At 32.9% G+C, this 26609-nt stretch overlaps 1 protein-coding gene across 2 annotated transcripts in view; it reads right to left on the reverse strand.

Annotated features, from left to right (window-relative positions):
• Positions 1-425: 425 nt before the first annotated feature.
• Positions 426-26609, reverse strand: part of LOC131848481 (CAD protein) — a 30589-nt gene continuing 4405 nt past the window's right edge. The window contains exons 2-23 of one of the 2 annotated variants that reach the window (XM_059198361.1): positions 26072-26242; positions 25481-25653; positions 24653-24803; positions 24142-24205; positions 23654-23748; positions 22607-22790; positions 22042-22257; positions 21210-21328; positions 20108-20383; positions 19837-19971; positions 19323-19532; positions 17897-18014; positions 11966-12085; positions 11315-11456; positions 9206-9479; positions 8418-8734; positions 4926-8067; positions 4722-4826; positions 4011-4259; positions 1719-3479; positions 1077-1460; positions 426-740 (exon numbers count right to left, since the gene is read on the reverse strand). In XM_059198361.1, the coding sequence (XP_059054344.1) occupies positions 534-740; positions 1077-1460; positions 1719-3479; positions 4011-4259; positions 4722-4826; positions 4926-8067; positions 8418-8734; positions 9206-9479; positions 11315-11456; positions 11966-12085; positions 17897-18014; positions 19323-19532; positions 19837-19971; positions 20108-20383; positions 21210-21328; positions 22042-22257; positions 22607-22790; positions 23654-23748; positions 24142-24205; positions 24653-24803; positions 25481-25653; positions 26072-26242 (8613 nt within the window). In that variant the 3' untranslated portion in view covers positions 426-533. Of the gene's footprint in view, positions 741-1076; positions 1461-1718; positions 3480-4010; positions 4260-4721; positions 4827-4925; positions 8068-8417; positions 8735-9205; positions 9480-11314; positions 11457-11965; positions 12096-15350; positions 15434-17896; positions 18015-19322; positions 19533-19836; positions 19972-20107; positions 20384-21209; positions 21329-22041; positions 22258-22606; positions 22791-23653; positions 23749-24141; positions 24206-24652; positions 24804-25480; positions 25654-26071; positions 26243-26609 lie in introns of those variants that run through there. The other variant, XM_059198360.1, reaches the window with a different exon arrangement.

The raw sequence follows: 26609 nt of genomic DNA on the forward strand, positions 1-26609 counted from the left end.
TGTATACTAGGTATAAATATGTTATAAGTATGTATTGATAACGTTAATTCGAATCTCTGTCTAATAATAAATGACAACATTTAAGTCTTCTTTTTTTATAATAACCAATACTTACGTACTACTTACTAGATGTTATGTATTTCTTCTCATAATAGAAAGTAATGATTGGTATATTATTTTTTATTTTATCTAGATTTTTCCATCCGCCATGAGTATTTTAACGAGTACATTTAATTTATTTATTAACAATGTATTATTAACTATTGTGTAGAGTATGAGAGAAAATAATATAGATTGGAAAGAAAATGGAGTAACTATTAACGTTATTTAACATACTGAAGTAAGTAACACTGTGAGACTGCCAATATGGCTAAAGTACACAATAATTATTTCTCTGCTAATGTCAATTAATAAGAAACTAAGTATAAAAAATAAAAATCTTTATTCATATTTACATATGTCTAGATATGCAATTAATTTTTGTAGTCAGATAATATAATATTTACATCACAAGCAATACTGACATCACAAAATTACACTAGAGGATTAATCCCGGCAACCATGGCAAGGAGGGCCATCCGCACATACATCCCGTACTCAGCCTGCCTGAAGTAAGCAGCACGAGGGTCGGAATCGAATTCGGGCGAGATCTCGTCGACTCGAGGCAGTGGGTGCATCACGACCATCCGTCGGCGCGCTCGTGTCATCAACTGTGGTGTCACCACCAGCACACCACGCATCTGTAAAACAATTACAATTATATAATAATTATATATAGCCGAAAATGAACAACTTACACATTTTATTTTATGAAACGTCTATTTTAATCGTAGGTCTATTAATTGTATCCATTTTTCTTTCCTATCAAATCACCAATTTAAAACTGTTTCCAATAAATCTCTCTATACATCTCTTTTTGTATTATAATATATTCACCAGTTTTATTTGATTGTGAGTAATATTTTTATCGCCAGGATTTAATCCAATGTTAATCCCAAAAACACATTAAATTTAGGTAAACAAAATAAAATCAAGTTATTCTTATATTAATTAAATACTTGTAATTGTGTACTTACTTTTTCATATTCTTCTGGACTTTGAAATCTTTCGCGTTGGATTCTAGTCATATACAAAACGTGAGTGTCACCCAACACATCTTCGAGACTATCAAAAACTCTTTGGGGTATGCCTTTTTTTGCTACAAATTCCATTATATGTTTTGGCATTCCCAGACCTGGAGGGCTAACGTACTGTAACTGAACTTGATATAAAGTTAGAAGACGAGCAAGAGAGTGAACTGTGCGTCCGTTCTTTAGATCTCCCACCATGGTTATAGTCAGTCCATTTACTGTACCGATTTCCTCACGTATCGTAAAGATATCCAGTAAAGCTTGCGTAGGATGTTCGCCTACTCCATCTCCTGCATTAATAATCGGTTTGCGGCAATGACGTGACGCCCGCTGTAACGAGATATTTGTTAACTTGTAATTTGATGTGAAATATGCATACATACCGTCACGACTGATACGTCCCAGATCAGGTAGTCGAGACATTGTCAATTGCTGATGTTGTGGTGAACACCTGCCTTATAATGGGCATAATTCTAGGTAGTAAATCTAAGAATAGGCAACGTTGATATCAATAATTAATGTGAAATAATAAATAATTATTAAACGAGATTTAATATTAATATTTAAAATTAGTACATTAAAACTTACAGCAACTGCACCAGGTTCTGGATGACGAAGAACAACAACATCTGAATAACTTGCCATTACTGCTACACTGTCCTCTAATGTTTCACCTTTCTTAGCTGAAGAACTAGTGGCATCGGTATGAATAACAGAGCCTCCCAATCTTTGCATAGCTGCTGCAAAACTGCAACTCGTGCGTGTACTCACTTCATAAAATACAGAAGACATCACTTTTCCACGTAGTATGTCATCTAAATTACGACCCTTATTTACGCTAGTTTTCATAAACTGTGCTAGATTAAATATATCATTGAGAGTTTCTTTGCTAAAAGAATCAACTGTTAAAATGCTTTTGCCGAACAGGTCACTACGTTGGCGGTGAGATATTGGTACTTGCGGAGGATTGTAGTTTGAACTACTGTCACAACGCTGCCTATTACTAACTGGCAAAGGTGATCCAGATCTTAATCCCGATATTTCATTAAAATGTACATTCAATTTATTTTGTCCCTCATGCTTACTGTCAATCTGGTCTAATTCAAGGTCACTAAGTCGGCTCATATCTCCTGACAAATGTAAGTCTAATGCAGAGTTTGGACGACTTTGTTCTTTTTCAGTTTTTTCAATGGAATATATTGGAAATGATTGTTTCTTAGGTGCAGGCCAGTCTCGAACATTTTGACCAAATCCTGGAGGTATTAAAATTTGTCCTTCAACATAAGCTATTTCACCACGTAATGTTACACGGTGAATAGCACCACATACTTGCATGCCTGCAAAAGGTGTCCATTTTGATTTTGAAAATTCCATCGCAGATGGTATTGTCCATTCATAATCCATGTCAACCTCTACATAAGTATTAGGTTGTTCAGGAAGATTAAATATTTTTCTGGGATTTCTATGAAATTTATTTATGATATCTTCTATAGTTAATCGACCATCGTGAACAGCATTTAATAATAGAGGTAAAATTGTTTCTAAGCCTGGAAATCCTGGAGGCGGTTTTTCTGAATTTTTCTCTTCAACAGTATGTGGTGCATGATCTGTTGCAAATATATCAATAATATCTATGTTTTTCCAAAGTTCAGCTTGATCTTCAGGGCTACATAGAACTGGGCGCACTTCGGCACGACCTATTCCGATTCTATGCATGTCTGTTGTGTTTAAGAATAAATGATGTGGACATACCTCACATGTTACTTTTAAACCTCGTTCTTTGGCAGCTTTAATTATTAAAATTTCTTCTTTTCGAGCAACGTGACAAATATGTATTGGTCTATCCAGTAAAGACGCCATTAGAATAATCGCTCCAGTCTTTTCGCGTTCTGCATGCGCACAGACCGGAAATTTCTTTGGCCAGTTCTGGAGATGTCTCTGCCAAACAATCATGTCATCAAGTGTTAAAGTTGTGAAAGTTTCATTCAAGTACATCTTGAGAGCTGCAGCTTGAGGAGCTAATTCAGCTACAGTTTCACAATTACTTGATGAGGCTCCAACAAATAGAGCATAATCACATCGGGCACTAACACGAGCTAATGTAGATACATAATCATATGAGGAGCGATCGATTATAGGTGGATTTGTATTCGGCATGGCACATATCATTGTGATACCACCAGCTAGAGCTGCGGCAGTACATGTATCCAAATCTTCTTTATGCGTAGCACCAGGTTCGCGGGCATGTACATGCACGTCGATAAAACCTGGCAGTTTTATTATGTTTCGTGAAGTCATACAGTCTGTATGCGTTTTCAGAGCTGGAGCATCGCCACATTGTTGCATAGCCTGTGGTAAGAAATAAGATAACGTGAAACAAATATAATATCATTTTCATTTTTCATTGTGTATGCATATGCTATTTGTAGTAGCACATGCATATATATACTGTTTAAATAGTATTCATATAAAAGCCATAATTAGTAATTGTTACTACTAAGCTGAGTGTCAGCCATGTTGCCAACCATATTTAGAAATAATATAAGATAAATTATTATTGTAATTGTTCTAAGTGTGTATGTATGTATGTATATATGTATATGTAAAAATGGTTGACAATAAATGTTTTTCTTTCTTTCTAAGCTAACTGTGCTCGTCGTTTCATCCGCGTGAAATTTATAGCCTATGTGATATTCTAGAGCATAACTTTACAGTAATACAGCTATTACTGTAAAGTTTTATCAAAATCAGTTGAGTAGTCTTTACGTGAAAGAGAAACAAATATTCATCCATTCATATACAGTCACAAAATTTCGTGAATTTAATATTAGTAAGATAAAACAATAATAAAAATTTATTTTAATTATACAGATACGTTACCTTCACTAGTAATTTTGCACATTTTACGTCCGTCACTAAAGGTACAGCATAATCAACAGCTAATCTTCGCGTGCGGTATCCATGGGTACTAAATGAAGAAACACGGCGAGCTCCTCCCCTCATAGGTAGGTTTATAACTAAATCCAGCTGCCGTCTTGCCATAAAATCTGCAAGATGCATAAGTTCGCCATCGAACCTTGAATCTTCAGGATCTCCAATATGATCGAATGTCCATTGCACGCTTTCAATCTATTTGCGATAAACAATAATATACAAAATAATTAATGATTGGTTGTTTAATAAATCAAATCCCAGGGGACGTCACATCATTTCTATAGTTTAGTACTATAAATTACACATTGTGTGCCTTCTCGTCTGTACTAAGAGCGACATTAAAATTGGGTCTGCCTCAATTTTAGCCCGTTACGTGAGTCTGGCAGGTTGGAACTCGTTTTCAATTAAGTGAAGTTAGCACTGTTTTTTTTTCACCGTAAGCACCAGATATCTATATATATATATATAACTATTGTTAATAATAAAATGACCAGTAAACAATAATTCCTTGAAACATAAGTCTCTAGTGGCACAAATAGACAAATATGCAAACGATAATTATATATACAATTTCTTTTTGATAAAAAAATTACATTAAATAATAATAGGAAAATACGAAATATAATAGAAAAAAAACGATTAGAAATCAATTCTTACCTCAATACCATGTTCGGTATAAAAATCTCCAGTGCCCATGCTAGCATATAACTTGTAGCCCATTTTTTGTAATGCACGCACACTTGGTAACAGTTCTAATTTATGCTGTAACATATATAATAAAATATATTATCTTTATGTTTAATAAGTTTTCGTGTAAGTAAAACATATTGAATTATATATTATGATGAGATGTATATTAACCTTAAATGTTCCCACAGACAAGAGTATAGCCTTTTTTGGTATTCTGAACCCAGTGCTCATTAAAGATTTCAAATAAGCTTCATAACGATTTTCGCCAAAACATGCCACTTCACCCGTAGATGCCATTTCAACGCCCAACGTAACGTCAGCACCAGAAAGTCTAGAGAACGAAAACTGAGGTACTTTTACTCCAACTTTTCCGCAGCCAGTCATTACGTCCACAGGATCAACAGGAATATTTAAGATTAATTTGGTGGCCATGGCGACAAAATTGTGATCTAGAGTTTTAGATACAAATGGAAAAGATCTTGAAACTCTAACATTGCATTCAATAACTTTTAAATCATTATCTTTTGCTATTAACTGCATATTGAACGGACCTGTCACATCTAATGTCTCTGCTATGATGCTAGAAATTTCTTTTATTTTGTCAAATGTTTCATTGTTAATATCTTGAGGCGGTGTCACCAATGTAGCATCACCAGAATGAACACCCGCATTTTCGACATGCTCCGAAATTGCCATGCAGTAAATGATACCGTCAGCGGCAACTACATCAACATCGATTTCTTTAGCATCCATAATAAATTTTGAAATAACTACTGGATGATCTTTACTTACTAAACTTGCTGATTTTAAATATGTTTCCAGTTCTTGGTTTGAGTGTGCTACATTCATAGCAGCACCACTCAAGACGTATGATGGTCTTACTAGACAAGGATATCCTACTTCTTCACAAAAGGTTATTGCTGAATCAAGATCGGTTAGTTCTTTCCATCTAGGTTGCATTATGCCTTTTCTATCCAACATACGAGAAAATTTAAATCGATTCTCAGCATTATCTATCATATCTGGCGACGTACCTAATATTATGGCTTGTTGCCTATGAAGATCCATTGCAATATTATTTGGTAACTGTCCTCCCATAGATAATATAATACCGTTTGGTTTCTCGATATTGTAAATGTCCATTACAACTTCAAACGAGATTTCTTCGAAATATAGCCTATCACTCATATCATAATCAGTACTTACTGTTTCTGGATTATAGTTAACCATTATTGTCTTCTTACCTTGATTCCTTAATTCTCTTAAACATCCTACAGCACACCAATCGAATTCAACTGAACTACCTATTCTATAAACACCTGATCCAAGTACCATTGTAATATCACCGGGAAAATCTAAATCATGCGTACTGCCATTGTAAGTTAAATATAGGTAATTAGTGTAAGCCGGCCATTCTGCAGCAACAGTATCAATTTGTTTGACGAATGGAGTAATTTTAAACTCTTCTCTTAATTTTCTGACAGCTACTTCTGTACTTTTAATAGCTGCTGCAATTTGTTTGTCAGAGAATCCAATTTTCTTTGCCTTTTTCAATATGTTAAGTGTTATAGTTCCACTATCAACAGTTGTTAAAGTTTTGTAATAGTCTATAATATTTTTAAATTTTTCTAAAAACCATCGGTCTATTTTAGTAAGCTCATATAGTTTTTCTACGTTATAACCATTTTTTATTGCTGCTGCTAAAACAAACATGCGCTTGTCTGTAGGTTCTTGAAGTTCATTTTCATTAACAGTTTTTAAATTAGGATCAAAACCATTAACATTCTCGTCAACCATCCTTAACGCTTTTTGAAAAGCTTCTTCAAAATTTCTGCCTATGGACATAACTTCTCCTACACTCTTCATTGAACTTCCAATCTTCGTGCTGACTTTATTAAATTTTGCCAAATCCCATCTTGGTATTTTTACTACACAATAATCTAAACTCGGTTCGAAACATGCAGTGGTTACTCCTGTAACCGAATTTTTAATAACTGGTAATGGAATGCCTAAGGCTAATTTAGCTGCTACATATGCTAAAGGATAACCTGTAGCTTTACTGGCCAATGCGGAGCTTCTGGATAACCTCGCATTCACTTCTATGATATAGAATTCTTCTGAATTTGGATTAAGAGCGTATTGTATATTACATTCGCCAATAATGCCAAAGTGTCGTATAACTTTTATGGCCGTATTACGTAACATGTAATATTCCCTGTTTGAAAGTGTTTGACTTGGAGCTACAACAATCGACTCTCCCGTATGTATACCAAGAGGATCAATATTTTCCATATTACAAACTGTTATACAATTATCGTAGGCATCTCTTACTACTTCATATTCTACTTCTTTCCAGCCTTTTAATGATTTATCAATAATTAATTGGTCAGAATGGGATAAAGCATGATGAGCGAGTACTTTAAGTTCTTCTTCATTGTTTGCGAAACCAGAACCTAGTCCTCCTAACGAAAATGCAGACCGTGCCATAACGGGGTAACCGATTTGTAAAGCTGCTGCTTGAGCTTCATCTACCGAAGTTACCGCTGCACTTGGTGCAACCTTTTCTCCAATATCATGAATTTTCTCTGCAAATATTTTTCTATCTTCAGTATCTACTATAGACTGAATTGGCGTACCCAAGACATTCACATTATATTTTTCAAAAACTTTAGCTTTTTCTAATTCAACTCCACAATTTAAAGCGGTTTGCCCTCCAAATGTAAGTAAAATTCCAGTAGGTCTTTCCGCTTTAATCACTTGTTCTACGTACTCCGGAGTTATGGGCAAAAAATATACCTTATCTGCTAATCCCTTAGATGTCTGAACTGTTGCAATATTGGGATTAATTAAAACACTTTGAATTTTTTCTTCTTGCAATGCCTTTACACCTTGAGAACCTGAATAGTCGAATTCACCTGCCTGACCAATTGATAGTCCCCCCGACCCGAGAATTAAGACTTTTTTCGGCCTTTCTTGAATTGTAGGTATAAATTCCATTCTTTTTGTTATCATTTCATCAATTAGTGGACGTTTATTATTTTTATACGATATCACAGATTCAACAAATATATCGAAAAGATACTCCAGATCTGTGGGCCCTGCAGTGTGTTCTGGATGAAATTGCACGCTGAAATAGGGCATTGTTTTATGAATAATACCCTCATTAGTTTTATCGTTTTCATTAGTAAATAATGCTTTCCAGTCATCTGGTATACTATTGGCATCAACGGCATATCCGTGATTTTGAGATGTCATGAAACATCTACCAGTCCCATTATGAGTGCATGGTAAATTGTGACCTCGATTTCCATAACTGAAATTAAAATAAACACATTCTTAGATTATATATAACATACACGAGAAGGAAAAAGTTATCGGTCATTTTAAAATAAATATTCTAATTAAAATTGCTAAAGTTTACATGAAGTTGAAATGCAAATATGGTAGGTAAAACTAATATATTTAAAATAATGCTTAGAATACATTAAATAATGATAATAATATTACACAGATTACTTTGCAAATCACACAAAGACATATAATATATTTCTATATAGTCTTTCAAACAAAACTTAAATCCAAACTTAGAATTTTAAAATATTATAGTGGAGTTTCGACCTCTACTTAACTATGCATGTAAGAGTATACTGCATGCACACTTACCTCATTTTGAAAGTTTTGCAACCAATTGCAGTAGCCAGCAGTTGATGTCCAAGACAGATGCCAAAAATCGGTTTTATATCAGTTTTGTTGTATACAAGTTCTCTAATATTTTCAACTACTTTTTTGCATACTTCAGGATCGCCTGGACCGTTACTAATAAAGAGTCCATCGTATTCTTTTGGATCTAATCTATGATTCCAAGGTACCAGTATCACTTTAGCATTTCGTTTGATGAAGCATCGTATTTGATTATATTTGAGGCCACAATCGACTGCCATAATTGTAATTTCTCCATTGGGGTTAAAAATTTTTGGTTCCTGTAAATGTTATTGCTAATATTATTTACAGATCATATTATATTCGTATACATAATTTTAAGATTTTCATGCAAAATGCTAATATACTGGACGTTCTAGTAGTCACATTGATTTACTCATGACTAATGTATACAAATAATTTTATATGCCGAATTATTAATATTATTGATGCTATTGTAGGTAACTATTATTACGCAGATATAGTGCATTAGACATGCTGGTTCATGTTATATCAAATCTATAAAATTATTTTTATGGTCTGAATATACAAATGTTATTAAATTAAATGGTTCTCTTATTTATATATCATGTAAGAGTATGACTGAGGCGGTAATATAAATGAAAAAGAGCAAGCTCTTCTTCAATTTATTTTTGTTCATTCCAATTTATTATTTACGTATACCGAACCAACCATTCGCTTTCTGAGAAAGAGGTACAACAAAATCTAGTGTTTACTACAGTAATACTTACCGCAATAGAGACTTCAGCTACTAAATTTCTTCTATTTGGATCAGATAAGGGTGGAAGGGGTCCTGTAGGGGGTGTGCCCTGTACAATGCGCCCAAGAGTTACGCCAGCACGTAATCGGCAGGTAAGTGCTCTAGTATCTATATCGCAAAGACCAGGAATTCCGTGGGATGCCAGCCAAGAGCCTAGTGAGCAGCGTGCTCTCCAATGACATGCCCTTGTGCTGACCTCCCCGACTATTAAACCTGCTGCCCATATACGATTTGATTCGAACCATCTGTAAACAAAATAATGCTGAATTATCAGTATTTGAGCCGCCAAGGACCTTGCTACGTAAGAAATGTTTCGGCTAAAGTCATATAAGACCGTAAATTACAGTATACAGGGCATGACGTATTGTCCGTGGTATTGTTGTACATAGGTGGCTGTTACGACATATCATCTTGCCGACGGGCAAGGTAGGTGACGACCTACTTTCCTACTTTATTATTCCAATTAATGACATAAAAAAAAAGTTTGAACCCTGGACTCGGATTGACTAGATCGCTACTTATATTTGGGAACTATATTTCTTGTCACCAAAATTTATATTTGTCATCAAGTTGTATCACCTAATAAATAGATCTATAATATTTTCTTTCTAAAGAAAAAGTGTTCCCAGATACGAATTATCAAATTAATGTTGATATATGTGTAAAATAAGAGATAATGATCAATCTCTTATTTTACACATATATTAACATTTTAGTGCAGTACTTAAATATAAACTTCGTTTTTATAATTACAGTTTTATTACTTAAATAATAGTTTTATGCTCAGAATGCTATATCTGTCACCAAATAAATCGATCCCTGACTGCGACTCTTTTATTTCTTAGTTTGTCCCAATACAGTAGTTACATTTTATTTCGTTCAGTTATTAAAATAATAGTACCTATATGTTACCAATTTAATACATCAATTTATAATTTTAAAGAAATTATGTTTAAGGAGGCGGAGACAAAATGGCGCGCTCTTAAAAATTGACCAATCCGGCCTCAACGATGGAAATGCAACTGCCCTGCGTTTTACAAAAAATATATGTGCAAACATATTATCGGAGTAGCCATACGCTTAAAGCTGGCTAACCCCCGCAAAAATGTGATTATCGGCCAGTAAAGAAAAAGGGGCACCCTTTAAAATCCAAACCAGCGCTGATTATTATTTTAACAATAAAGATTGATTATTTACTTTAATTAAGAGTTTTATTAACTATTCTGCTATCTCTTTAAATTAGTTCGCTTAATACTTATCAGGACAAACCTATTATAATACATACAAAAACATTTATTTGCTACTAGACCCTATATCTCCATGATTTTAAGTGATTTATTGTGGAATTGTAGATTTATTAAATAGAAATAGAAATATAAATAATCTTTATTCAAATAAACTTAATATAAGCACTTTTGAATAATCAAGTTTTTTTATTCTACCGCTTATTTGGAATGCAGATTCATCACAAGAAGAATAAGCAAGAAACTTATGTGTTGCTCTTTTAAATAAATATTGAATTACTTATATTTAATTAACAACAAGGATTAGGCATGCGACAATCAACATAGAAACCGCTACGCACTTAATCTCTGTTCAATCAGATAACATTGTCAGCGCTATGAATTTTAAGTTAGATATTTTCTATAAAAACATTATTACCATTTATAAATTCTTCAATTTTATAATAAGCTTTTTTACAAAGAAAATATTTTATAACACATTTGAATTTTTTTACTGGCAAATTGACTACAGACTCTGGGAGTTTGTTGCAAAACCTTACGCAATTTCCATAAAACGAATTACTGACTTTCGTCAAACGGCACTTTGGTAAAATAGTATTGTGTGGTACTATATTGTTTGGTGGCTACGTTTTGGTGACAAATCTACTATTTTGGAGATAACTCTATTATTTAAGAAACATAAAACTAATTAAATTGGCGATAGCTTAGATGATACCCGTTATATAACGGGTATCATTTAAACTAACTAAACTTGTAACTGATTTACTTCATGTAATAAAATTGTGGATTCACTGAATTTCACTTTATAAAAAAATTGTCCAAGAAAATCGATTTACCTGGGTAAACCATGTTCATCAATATCCTTTTCATCTGGTACTCCATAATTACCAATAAGTGGATATGTAAGGACCAATAATTGTGCGTGATACGATGGGTCTGTTAAGGACTCTGGGTAACCCACCATGCCGGTTTGGAAAACTAAAAAAAACAAACAATTTGTAATCTGTGGCTTGCAGAAGTCTAAAATTAATTATTTATACCTACTAATTGGAATGATACAACTGTGGACGAACATGCACGTATGAGGAGAGGTTGGCAAGATAGATCTTTCAAACTTTATTATATTTAGCTGTAATTACAACCATTGTATTAATGATACTAGAATTCTTGTCTCTATTGTCTATATTTTGATATTCCTTATTTGAAATTCTATGTAATTAAACGGAATTTGCGTATGAAAAGAAATAATAATAAAGGGCCACATTATTAAAATCAAAGTAACTTTACTTTTTAAGTAGGTATTTGTACGACTTTTGATTTCACCTAAGATGATTCCAAATACTAGTACATATAGTAAAAAGCTACTACTATTTGGAAATTAATTAAACTAATTGTCAATTACATTACAGCGGCATTTACAAACAGTTGAATTTTACGAAACAACCTTTTTAATTGTTGACTACGAATTAACTAAAAATGAGACTCACCGACTTCTCCTTCAGCCGGAACTTTGGCGCCGAAGCTTCTGCCATGAAATATAGTGCCATCTGCTAGCACTAAGCTGCATGGCGGGCCAATTTCACAGTTCAAATCGTCCGACATTTCACTGAATTATACCTATATGAACAATACATTGACAACAGTTAAGAAGAAAAATGTAAAAGATAAGGAAGTATGAATCTGGAATAACAAACGGATATGAGCAAACACGACAGATACCACGTCATCATGTAATGTCCGTCATTTGTTGCTATTTCTGAGGGCTATGATGTGTCTCCGTACCCTGGTAATATCACTGCCATATGTCAACTTTCAAACCCAAAACAGTGCTTATATAGCACGGCTTGGCGACTGAAATATAGTACCGTCTTTTAGAATTCTACTATACTGAGCCTGAGAGAAAATCGCTGGTTACTGGGACGGTGACCTCCACGAGAGCCCCTGTTGAAAATCGTGTTTTATTCAATATTGACCACGATGAGCTGATCGATCTGACTTCATCCTCAAGTGGTGCGTCGCCAGCGCATACCGTTAGCGCAAGCGGAAGCACCATTTTATATTAAACAATAAAAAATCTACAATTCCAGCTGTGACACGGGGGCAGCATACCTCCCTGAAACATACTGAAATTCCTGTAATGCAGTTTATGCATGGTCCAATACATATAAAACAGAAATAAATAACCTAAAATAGATATATTTATACTATTAAACTTAACCTAGATTGTAGTAACTAAATGTTAATTAATTCCCTTGATGAAAAAGTAGTCAACTAGTACTTCTAGTGTATTCCACTCAATCCTCAAATTAAGAATGGAGAAATCCATAAGTTAACCCCATTAATTAAAAATTCCAATTCCAATTCGCCAGAAAAAAAAATTAAATATGTTATAAAATATTTTCTTTGTAAAAAAGCTTATTATAAAATTGAAGAATTGATGATGATAATAATGTTTTTTGTAGAAAACATCTAATTTGAAATTCATAGCGCTGACAATGTTATCCGATTGAACAGAGATTAAGTGCGTAGCGGTTTCTATGTTGATTGTCGCCTGCCTAATCCTTGTTAATGTAAATATAATTAAATCAATATTTATTTAAAAGAGCAATACACAAGTTTCTTGCTTATTCCTCTTATGATGAATCTGCATTCCGAATGAGCGATAGAATAAAAAACTTGACTATTCAAAAGTGCTTATATTAAGTTTATTTGAATAAAGATTATTTCTATACCTATTTCCAATATTTTGTAATTAAGTACTTCCACGCATTTTTACGAGGCAATTCAAAATACAAATAATTAGTTTCTTACGATAATAAGGGATGTATGATATTACGCACAAGATTAGTAACATTCAGTTGGCCTTTACCATTATAGCTATTTTTAGTTTATATTTACCCTTACTGGTATTATATTGGCACATTCTATTTTTATTACTTTTTTGTGATAAACGGTAATAACTACTGCGATAAACTACTTTCAACATTGAATAAATTATATGCAATTAATTTAGCAAAGCTCAACTTCTGTTTAGAATATAAGTGTATTGTATCCCCTCTCATTATGTAACAATTATTAATGAATTTAATAATATGAAAATATACAGTTTTCACTATTTGTTGACAAAATGTACCATCATCATCAGCATGTTTATCATCGATTTTTTTTAAAAATAAGTCATACCCGAAAATATTCTTTAGTGTTCTTTAACATGACATGACACCATGACTCACCCGATCGAACTGTTAGGTCAAACTATCCCGTACGAAATAACTCGGTGACAATTTAGATAGAAAACTAACAGCTCTCACATCAAACGAGTCCGCGACCGAGCCGCCGCTAGGGGCTAGCGCTCTACGCTTTCTTTAATAAGCATACTAAAATGTCGCATCCTAACAAACTGACATTATACAATGCTTGAATTTGTCCCATCCTCACGTACGCCAGTCCCGTATTTGCCCACATGGCTATTTGTTAAATTAATCAACTACAAATCTTACAAAATAAATTCATGCGACGAGTCACTGGCACGCAGTCAACTCAAACCCTTAAACTTATAGTAAGTATGATCGACTACGTAGACACATCATTACGCGATAACGCCGCCCGAGGGTTGTTCTTATTGATACTGACGACCCATAACCTCCCTATGGGTCCACCTATTCCGTCCCTAACACACACGATGACTCCGTCCTCACTGGGGTAGACGACGACCTCAACCACACCATACAGCGAAATCAACCACATTGGTGTCCCGGTCCCCCTCCGATCGATCCCCCGTCCAATTCAAACGGGAATCTAAATTATGACTGCCTCACCTGAGGTTACAACCCCTAGATGACTAGTCTTATCCATCAGACAGAGCGACATCTGCGCTCGTCCGATCCTCAGGGTTCGTTCGGTGTGGCTGTAAAGGCCAGCTGCGGTCAACAGCATTAGAATAGTATTAACAAATATTATGTTATCTGTGGTATTATATTATATTATTATTAGAATAGTCCGAAAAATTAACTTTCCAAAAAGTGGATCGTGAAACTTGTTGCCATAGCAATAGTACCTATACACAAGAAATATATTCAATTGAGTAACCCGTACTAGTTTGATGATACAGTTGAAGATGTACTTTGTATTATATGATTTGTAATATAGATTATTTCAAATCATTAAAGTCACTATTGTTTAATGCAATCAGCCACTGCGTTTATCATTACAGAATCTGGCATAAAGATTTAGCAAAACATCATTAGAATTACGACAACGATCTAACATTAGTATTATTAACAACCTTATTTGTTAGGGTTACGAAATACAGTAATTTCTTTCATACGGACACTTGAGACCCCTATTGCCATAACCTATAACATAGAGGGGTATTGTGGAATGTATGGAGTACCTACTACAGTTGGTATAGACACAGTGGCGGAGTATCGACCGGTCACTTTAATCATTGCAATGTCAAGGTCATTTGGTTCAATTTCAGTTAGAAGTACTAACTAGTAATGAAAAATTCTTGTTAGAGTAGTTCGCGAAATATAGGTATCTAAGGATGGTTAATAACACATGTACTAGATATATATAATTTACATGCACCTACTAATGTATGCTTGACCTTTTTAGTACGTAAATTATTCATGTTCTTTTTCCTTTATGTTATGCCAATATAGTAATATTCGAGGTATTAAATAATAAATTAATTATTCAAGGCAGTTAATTATATATATTTGGGTATACTTTAACTGGTATAGGAAAAAAATTAAATTAATAAATAAATAAACTATAAAATACATCACATTAATACTGAATATCACGTTGTTACTATTTATTAACCAAGCATAATGTAACAAGTAACAATACAGTCGGTCATGTACTTACTTATTTGGTTAACCCGCGTGCCGGCCACGTGGTAATATCGCGATCCTGCACGAATGGACCGGCGCTGTCGCGGTTCGCACAACGACAGACCTAAGCAGTCACGTCTCGTAACCCCGGTCTCTCCTCAGTCCTCAGCGACCGAGGCAACACGTTTACACAATGCAAACAGTAGAATGAGTTGCCATGCACAGCCCGACTAATCGCATTACCAGGGATGCCAGTCGTACGAGAATCCTTGTATAGGTATGAGATTTTTTATTGCAACCATATTTTGTATTTAACAAGTAATTAAGTTTCGTTTTTTTTGCAACACTGAAACGATTGTACCATTATTACAATTTTAAACGGTCTTAACTCTACAAACATTAATATAAATAATCTGTTTTGCCTGTATGTATGATAGTATTCGTTTTAGGTAATAGGTTTATATGATACTTTTTTAATTATTACATATACATTCAATCACACGTTTGTTCTAATTTTCGTCTATTCTCACATTCGTAATAAATCGATGCTCGAGGGTGCTAAAGTTTGTGTGCGTATTAATGATATTTATCATCGAATTCAATCAATCATATAATTTATTAACGAGAAGAAATATTATGCATGTCGGTCCGTAAATGGTGAGTTTTATATCCCTCCTTCATTTACTGAATATGATTAAATACCCGTTCATTTTTTTTCACTCGCACTGCGTGTAAATTTGTATATCTGTTCCGCTTTCTCGGAGATGTTGATAGTGTCGTCGGTGTCATGATGGTGCGTACGAGTTTGGTTATCAGTGACACTGCTGATTTGTTTGACTAATATATTGGCAGTGGTAGTGAATACTTTTTTTTTGTTTCACTGACATTATTCGTTTTTATTAACTTATTGACTTCAGCTGCGATTTGATACAGCAGAAGTTTTCGTAGGGCTAGTTGTGTTTCACTAGGTGTTTATTATATATATTTATATAGATGACACACATATACATATTTACATTATTTATATATGAAATAGTTTACGTTTATATATACATATATATGTTATTTTTATCTGACTAGCTGAAAGAAAATTTATCACATGTTTCTTATTTATTTATTTCTACAATTTCCATTAAGAATTAAAATCGGATGTAACAACATTCGAGTATTATGAGTACGAGCATATGATTATTTCAGTATAACAGTTGTGAAATGAGATTTTTACTTTGTGGTGGCATATGCCCGATATGATAAGCCTGATAACGTTGGCTGATGTATAGGAATAAGGTCTGTTACTCAAAAAGTAAACCTGTGTATTAATACAGATCCTATAACTTCACTGAACTTATTTGGTGTAAAAAGACTTGGCAAAAAAGTCGTTCAATTACAAATCTATTGCCGAGAATATAATACAAAATATAACAAATCAGCAACCCTAAGAAAACCTAAATAACGAAAACAAATGTTGAAATGAAATTTTCATAATTATGAATAATAATTATGTTATCTGTGATAATACTAAAGTTGAGGAATTTTATCCGTACCTAATAGGTAGCTGTTAGGTATATGGAATCTTAAACAATAATGAAATACAATTTTTGAAATAATTTTATTTAAGTACTGATAAAATAATTATACAGATTGGAAGAAAGTGTACACGATACGTAGTAAGTTTTAATTTGAAACTTCACAATATTATTTACAAGTCATATATATTTAAATTAATGTGTTACCTAGTGACTTTGAAATTCAGAAAGCATATTATTAATTAGGCGAAAGTATTTTCGTTTTGATACGACTAGAATATTTATTTTTTTACAAAACACCGCTACTTCCATTGAGAATGGCGGATAATCGATATCATGAAATTGATAATCATGTGTTTAATCTTTATAGGCATGTATATCTTTATAGTTTGATCAAGTTTACGAAATTAAACTTAAAGTAATCTTGAACTATTTTATAAATAAGTGTATGAGCCAGCAGCTCGTGTTTCGCTTTAAAGTAATTAGTTATTTTGTTGTTGTTGATATTTTATCTATATACAAACCCTTTATTCCAGGTGTGTATTGTTGTTTTTTTCAACAAATGTCTATAAATTTTCGATTGACATCAAAAACAATGACTTTAATTATTGATACCATGACTAATTCTATATCGATTTCAACTTTCGATAGGGCTTGGTCAAATGATGATATCTATTTTATACAAACTGATTATAATTTTCTTTGTGAAGTAAAATAAGCATAATATATTTTTTTAATCTGGTATATTTGCACTCTTAAACATAGATGTTAGAGATATTTATTATATCATAATACTCTGCTATAATAAAAATCTATAATATATGTATATCGATATTAACACTAGAATGCTATTAAACCCTTCAGGATAGATAGTAAATTATAATAATTTCTCTCCTCATTTATAGTAGATACCTTAGATGATTATTGAAGGACCTATATTTTTCATTATTTAATTAACACTATACGGTATGAATTGTTCCCGTTCTATTCAATATAGCATAGTCGATAGATTCCATCTTGAGATCAATTGGCGCCTTCTCTAATTCAAGAATTTGAAGATGGTTTCTCGCCGGCGCCGGTTTGAGCCATACACCAGGAACATATAAAGTTATTTGAGGTCCCAGTCTTGGCCAGTATCGACCTAGGTTGTAGCCATTGATCCATATGTAACCCTAAAAATAATCAGACGTGTTACAAATAAATAACGGTAAAAATGTACTTTGTAACGTAGTACATTAGCGACCGGTTCGGATTTGCTGGGGTTCAGATAAATTCAAACTACTTATAAAATAAATTTGTCCTACCTTCCATTTTTTATAGTTTTTAGTTAAGAAATGTCAAAACATTCAAGTGGCACAACTTTTAAATCAGTTTTACCTACATAACATCATTATTGTACATAATAACGAACTGTCCGTGATTAATGCGGTTTCTTCTTTTTTGTCCAAAAATGAAGCTTATTTTTTAAGTTATCTAGCAATACATCGGTGAACTGCATTCATTATCATGCAATAGTTATTGAGTTATACCTACGTGTACAAACCCAGACAGACAGACAGACAAAATAAATACAAATTAAAAACTGTTGTACTTATTAACTTCTATTGCTCTAACAAAGACATCGGCTTGATGACAATTTAATTAAATCTTACTAATATTATAAATGCAAAAGTTTGTGTGTATTGATGGATGAATGTTTATTACTCTTTCAAAAAGTAAGCTTTATAGTAATATAGCTTATAAATCAGAATAACACAGACCATAATTTATAAAGATATGTAAATTGGGTGAAATATGTCAAGTAAATTGTATTGCTTGGGTCAACTAGTAAATTATATTGACTGTTATCGTTTATCCACTGAATATCACTATCAATTGGTAGATACGTAAGGCCTACTATAGTGAATACTATTTCGGGTAGTGATACATGTTATTATAGGTACTTTTGACGACCATAATCACGTCAATTGACGTTTCATTAACCGATTGACTCTCTTGACTTCAACTAAATGTAATGCATAACAATGATCTTACAGGTTACGTCACATATTTTTTTCATCCTTAGATGTTATTAAGAAGTGCCAGTCTTTTCGGTAATATTTCGTGAAATATCATTATCATTCATCATCTGATGATAAAGTCCGAATACAATTTCTATACAATTTGTATGGGAATAATTTGTATGCATGCTTTCAAATAAAAAAAAATTATCAAATTTTTTCAAATTTTAAAAATGACAGTGTTCTAAGGCGATATACAAAAAAGTACAACCAAAATGACAACCTTCTCCTTTTTTGAAGCTGGTTAAAAAGCATATGCTAGCATAGCTACCTAGTTAGCTACATGTTGTGCTTATTAAGAATATGGAGCCGGCGTAATGAGTGAAACTATTTCCTATTGAACTACTTACCTGGCTACTATCGTAGAAAGTAGGAATCTCATAATTATATTAGATAACAATTATTTTAATACCAACTTACTTTGCTCCATCCGGTAGTATCTATGAAGGTATCGAGAGGCTCCCCAGCGGGCAAAGTAAATTCACCCTCAAAAAGTACGGGTCCTTGCAGTCCTTCTGATTCCACATAACTTGAAATATTATTTAATTTTAAATCTTCCAATGGATAACCTGTTATAGTCCATCTTCCGTCGAGAGATCTCTTGTTGTAATTGACTGTGCTCAAAATTCCCTATAAATTATTGTTAGGCCATGAAAATTAACATAATAAGGTTCTCAATACTACACTTTACTAATACTTTTCAGATTTATATATATATATATATATATATTATAGATAATCTACCGAAAATTCAGATTCAAACATCTAAAAACTAGATCACCATATAACTCGATACATATAAAAAAATTGAAAGAGTGTTTAATGTATTTGAGATACTACTACTTACTAATATTACTACTGCTGATTTCAACCATGGCGATTCTCGTAAAATTAAATTTCTACGATAATTGAAAACATAGAATTCTATAGTTACCTTAAAATCATGCAAGTAATCTCCATAATTTATTCGACCCTGGTTCTCTACAAGCAGTGATAATACGGAATTATTGTTGCATATCAAATTTATAGAGTATCTCTTGTGCATTCTGCTTATAATTCCTCCCAGTTGCTAGAAAATAGGAAATATGTTTTACTTCGAGCACAACATCAAAAATGTAAGGAATGCAATTATTGTTATTATATTACACATTTACATGTATTCTACTACATGTAGATGTGTAAAATCTACACATCTTAGAACTTACCCCGTCAACATATACGTATATCCAATCTCGCGGTTTTAATATAGTAAGAGTTCCGTTCGGTTCGTTTAATGTGGTTTCATACAGAATCACGCCACTTCTCTGACGTAATTTCTCAAAAGTTGGCAACTTGTAACCAGTTACGTCATTATATTTTTTTCCTAGGTGAGAGCGGCCATCGGGAGATAGGAGATTAAGTTGAGCGCGTACTGACAGCGTTCCATAGGCACCCTTAGGAGAGGGAATTGGCGGCAGCAAGTGTTTCGCTTCAAATTTATACTGTAAACAGATGTTATTAATAATATAATTTTCGTTATAATTATAGTCTAAGGGTTCATGGTCTCAAGGGGCCGTTTATGGCAACGTACATATTATGAGCGTTATCAGTACTTTATAAGCCAAAATGTTCAAAATCTTGAGATTAGGCAACTGGGTATCTATGTTGATATACATATATAATATATACAAGAACATTTGACTTTTTTTTCTTGACACTATTATGCATAGAGTTGAAGACTTCTTGGATCACGCCTATTCTTTGTTAATTCTGCATAAGCTTTTGTAATAAATAGAGGTTACTGCGGTGATCGAATTGGAATTTTCTTCCGGTTGGAGATAATGTTTTTTGATTACACCATCAAATCATTTTCTGGCAAAAAACATTTTCACTTTATGTGGTACCATTTGTTAATTTTCTTTCACAGTAGTATCGCAAACACAACAGTACTAAAGTATACATACATACATCTAAGAAAAATTGATATTGTTAATTCTGGAGAACATAGTGGTCAACTTTTTTATTTATATTTTATTTTTCCCGGTAGATGTTTTACTCAATAGTTATTTATATATTAGCCTTGTATTATTTTTTATTTATAGAACAAAGTACGTCTGTGTTATAACTCATACTACTATACTTATAGATATTATTACTTACCTACAGTTTAGATTAGAATAAGACATTTGACATTACCCTTCATTTTTTTAAAGTAATGCCAATTCTAAATAAATAAAAGAACAGATTATTTCACAACATGGAATGATAAGAACTTGCATATTTTATATACCTACCTACCTCTACACACACTATATATATACCACCTACCTCTTTTAGTAGTTCACGTATTGCATAATATTTAGGTGTCGGATCACCAGCTTCTGACAGGGGCGCGTCATAATCGTATGATGTAATGTCCGGTTCATATTTATTCCCATAATTGGCACCTGTGCAAATGTTATGCTATTTGAATAAATACTGCTATTTAGTTACAGTTTAAAAAATACTATAAAACGATAAAAATACTAGATGCAATAGTCAATTCATTTTTCTGAAAATATAAAACAAACACAACTGATTTCGATGATTCTATACTAATTGGTCCTTTTTGCTTATAACTACTGCCGAATACTACAATTAGTCAGAATTTGAAGACGTCGCAAAAGTATTTCGGAAATTAATTATTAATTGTGCTTGTCAGTCACACCAAATGATTGTAATCTTATAAAGCCAATAGATCTGACAATATATTAAAAAATTCTACCCAACACTTAATTTTTATTTATATGTATATATATACACATGTTACAATGTGTTATTTATAAATTATGTAAATCGATACTTGCAAATATGGATAAGCTATATTTGCAAGTATCGATTAATATAATACGATCAATGTTGTTCTTATAAGTGGTGGTTACTATTGATTGTAGTATAGTTATTAAATTCTCCCTTTTTCAAAGAAACAAACTGCAAATTTACTCTCTGATTGAAAAAAAACTTTCTATTACTGTTTCGTTATATTTTTGCGAGTGTGTTACTCTGTTAAACTGCATCTATAGAGCGTTACAGTTTTTATGAACAATGTACTATATATAACAATATACGGTAATGTAATATGCATCGTAAAATTAAATTAGTCGAGAAAATAAAAACGAACCCGCAGTGAATTCAAAATTAGAGCCGCCGAAGAACATATAGAAGTTAATATTTATGTTGTTATCAAGCATGCTGCGCAGCGTTTTGATGACATCTTCGGTCCTAACTTGCTGTATGGTCTCGCCCCAGTGGGTCAGCCAGCCCGGGTAGTATTCCGAGTTCATCAATGGGCCATGTGGCATGAAACGTCGCAACCCACGGAACGCTGAAGGTACGTCTAAAAATAGAATTGGATTATTGACATCGTTCTCGCAAACCAAATTTACGATTTGATTATAAAGCCTGAACTTTTCCCTACTATTAATAGGTTTATCTATATATATTTACGCCAGATCCTTTAAGTGATAAGCAGAGATAATCAAGTTCTACTTTATTATGTCTTTACAAACAAGGATACAGTCTATCTGATGGTAAACGGTTACAGTAGCTTATGAACGTCTGAAACTCGCGGAACTCAAATACTTAGTCTGCTCTTACTTCAAATATGATCTCTGCAAACATCCATATTCGCACTGCATTTTATGAGTTTTGTCAATAATAAACACAGTAATACTTTAAATACGTGCCAGTACTGGTTCCAAAGTCGACTGTGGTGAGTGCCCCCGCAACAGCTCCCGCGCGGAAGTACGACGCTGGGTACCCGTCCGTAGTGTACAACAGTGCCTTAGAACCCACGTGCTCCAGGAGTATATCGCGGACCTGTTCTTTGTAAGCCTTGTCGTTGCCGTAGCTACCGTACTCATTTTCCACCTGATAGAAGTATAACATAGTTGTTAGTGCTAGTGGTTAGTCAGTAGCCATATTCGACCATAATTCCTTTAAATTCAAGATATTATAGGTCTAATGTCAAAGATCAGTCAGTGTTAAAAGGATGGTAGTGAAACTTATAATTTTTAATGTTTAATTAATAATAAAAAACATTACAGATTTTTTTTAATTAATATATTGTTTTAAGTATTATTATAAAAAAATCTAGTAATTTTTACAATACTTTGTGTCAATTTGTCTATTTAAACTTTAACTTTTAAGAACATACCTACTTTTCGGTTCGCATAACTATCGTAATAATACTTTTATCTATACATATAAATAAAATTGGAGTGTCTGTTTGTAATATTGATATAACTGTTTTTTATTACATACACCAATATGTCATTTTTTACAAGTCTGTCTGTTTGTTCCGGCTAATCTCTGAAATAGCTGGACCGATTTTGACGGGACTTTTTGGCAGGTAGCTGATGTAATAAGCAGTAACTTAGGCTACTTGTATGTTCAGAAAAAAACTTTTATTTTAGAAAAATAAAGATAAATCCCACGCGGACGAAGTAGCGAGAACAGCTAGTATATTATATACTCGTAGAAACATAGTAACTAGTATATTATAATTCCTAACTGACTGTATATCAAAGATAAGTCGAAAATTCTGAATCCATGTAAACATTTTACCTGGGAGTATTAGTGTTATATACCACGTATAGGTAATCTTTATTTTTAATTGAAAGCTAGGAACGAATATTGAAAGTGGTACTATTGTAATAAATTAATCCTTTTAGTTTCATTGTCAAAATTTTCTCAGAGGCAATTCGTGTAAAGTACTTAAACGCAAATGTTACCTGAACTAAAATTATAGGTCCCCCGTTCCCAAACAATAGAGGAGACAGCCGACTGAAGAGTGTATTCATCCATGTTCGTGTTTCTTGAACAAAATCTGTGAATGGCAATAATAAAGTTATCTATTGTAAAAAGCAAAGTTACGTAACGACACGTAGTTACTTGACATTTCGAATACTCGTAGTTAGGTTTAAAAAGGTACTTAAATATATAGACGGTGCCTACATAATTAAACGATCATATGAGTTCACGTTATTTTATATTTCTATTGCAAGTCCATTCTTGTCCTTGTATAATTAACTCAATAAATAAATTAAACATGCTTAATTAGTATTTTTTAAGAAGATATAATACAATATCAATTTTATACAATACCGGCTCTGAAATATTTATTAGAATAGAAGACATGTATGCATTCTTAATGAAATTTGTGGGAACAAACCTAGAATAATACGTAATTACTGACCTGTATTTTATAAAAAAAAAATACCTTTGTCTGTACTCCGTAACTTGATATTAGGATATTTGCCAAGAATCCAATATGGAATACCTCCCTGGAACAGAATATTTAAATATTGTACATATAATTATTTATTAACAGTTAGTTCATTCAAATATGAAAAGTTTGAAGTATATATACAAAAAAAACTAGTCGTGTTCAAATTCATAAATACCTACATTTACTCAAAGTTTATCCGAAAATGTTTACAAATTAATAAATCTATCAGGTGGGCCCGTCAATATGTTTTTTTATAGATGGGAACTTGCATGTGGCTGGCGTAAAGGCGTTGCAGTGGAGGATGACACGAGGTCTAGTCAGTTAGGCCTTCGTGATGGATTCACCAGGAGTTGAAAAAATTTGATCCTAGGGTACTGTATGGAGGTCAAACTAACATAGTTAATTGCTGGTAATAGGGTATTTAATTTAATCCACCTCTGCCCCCTAGCCTTCAGTATATTTGTCATTCTTTTAACATAAAAAATAATATTCATATTCTTACCAAATCTCTTTCCGCACAAATATAAGGGCCTGGCCGTAATAAAACATGCAATCCTTCTTCCGCTGCCGTTTGTATAAATCTGACTATGTCTCTGTCACCCTCAAATACGTATTGTCTTTCCTCAGGTTCATGATAGCTCCATTCCACATAACTGTGAATTAGAAAGATAACATTGTAGAAATTTATCATTATAACTACCAGCCGAGGTTAACTTGGTAAAAAATAATGCGTGGGTACCATCAAGTTCACCTATTTCTGCCACCAAGCAATTGCTATTTTGGGGTTCTTCTAAGGGTGAGAGAAGGCAGTTACATTTCAGGATAAGAGGTATAATATCTTAGTACTCCGAAAAGTAAAAGAAAATAAAATAACCTATTAAATAAGTATGCTTATGTTGAAACAATGTTCAGTTTACCACATTTTGTTAACGGTCACATCAGTAATCCAGTAGAAACTCGACCCGGCAATCTACTGACTGTAATTGCTACCTCTCATACAAATGCATTTCAACCAATAATAACAATAATAAAAACCTTGTATAATTCACATATAGTCGTAGCGCTATATAGTCCTAAGCTAGGCAGAGTTTGTTTTATAGATATTAGAGAAGTAATAGAAATACATATATTATTGATTTTTATAAATACATACATAATATAAATAGAAAACACAATCAATACAAACAAACATACTTATGAATACAATTATTTGCATAGCGCGAGGAATCGAACCCATGACCAAAGGAAGTAAGGCGGTATGTGACTGAAGCCATGGCGGCCTCGGTTGCAGGTACATAAAATATACACATGTATGTCTAATAAAACCTACGTAGAGACAGAGTTGAGTCCGGCCGCCTTAAGTTTACGTAGTCTGTCGCGCCAGTACGCAGCTGGCAACCTGAAGTAGTGCAGAGACCCGGACATGATGTGCAGCGTCTGTCCATCTAACATGAATTTGTCGTCCAAGATACTGATATTGTGGCTGCCATGTACATGATCTCTCTGTAGATATTTTTATTATTTTAATTTTTTTGATTAAAAAACGTAGTAATCCTGTTTGCATGTCAAATTGATTGTTAGGATCTAGAATATCATTATAATGTTATCGCAAATATGTAGGTACTATGTACTTATTTTAAGAATTATATAATAATAAACAACTGTCATCAATTCATATTGATTGACTTCAATTTTAATTATTTATTTTTAATTTTTATTATTATTATTTTTATAATTAGAGTAAGAGAAAACAATAAGTGTGAATCGTGAAAGGACTCATACAAGCTTTAAATTACTTCTCGCCATTCATAGTCTGTCTTAATTTGGAGTACCTTATTTCAAATTCTTAAAACAACATTTGAGGTTACTTTTTTATGAATAAATGATTTAAAGGAAGTAATTATATTCTTGTGTTATTTACCTTAACAGTATTCTTTGTATGTGTTGCATGATGGTCTTCTTTGAGTTGAATGACAACCGGATCGAACGATAAAGAACCATTAGCTTCAACTTGTATCCAAAACCCAGATATGCAAAACATGTAGAGTATTACGAAAATCATTTGATTTCGTATTCTGCATACATAAGGATTCTGTAAAAGTCAAACATCAACATCATGTTACTTGCCTTAAACCGTGGGTTAAAACCCTTTTTTCATTCCGTTCATTTTATAACTAATTATTTTGCACTGACTCTCGCTTACTCATTATAATTTTTTATCTAGACATTGTTGTACCTCAACTATAAAACTTTTACATATCTCGCGAAATATAGCGTAGCTTATTCTCTTTTTGTCCTTTAACATTCTATTTAGAATGGTAAAGCACAAAAAGAGAAGAAGAGAGCATAGGGATGTAAATAGGTTTTAAAATTCTCAAATAAATGTACAGTTAGACAATTTGAGTGACTGTTAAAGAAATTATATACCGTTTTTCTAATTTATTTTACTTTATACTAAT

This window comes from Achroia grisella, unplaced genomic scaffold (assembly GCF_030625045.1).
Source record: "Achroia grisella isolate CSIRO2021 unplaced genomic scaffold, CSIRO_AGI_Agris_v1 utg558, whole genome shotgun sequence".
Taxonomy (NCBI): domain Eukaryota; kingdom Metazoa; phylum Arthropoda; class Insecta; order Lepidoptera; family Pyralidae; genus Achroia; species Achroia grisella.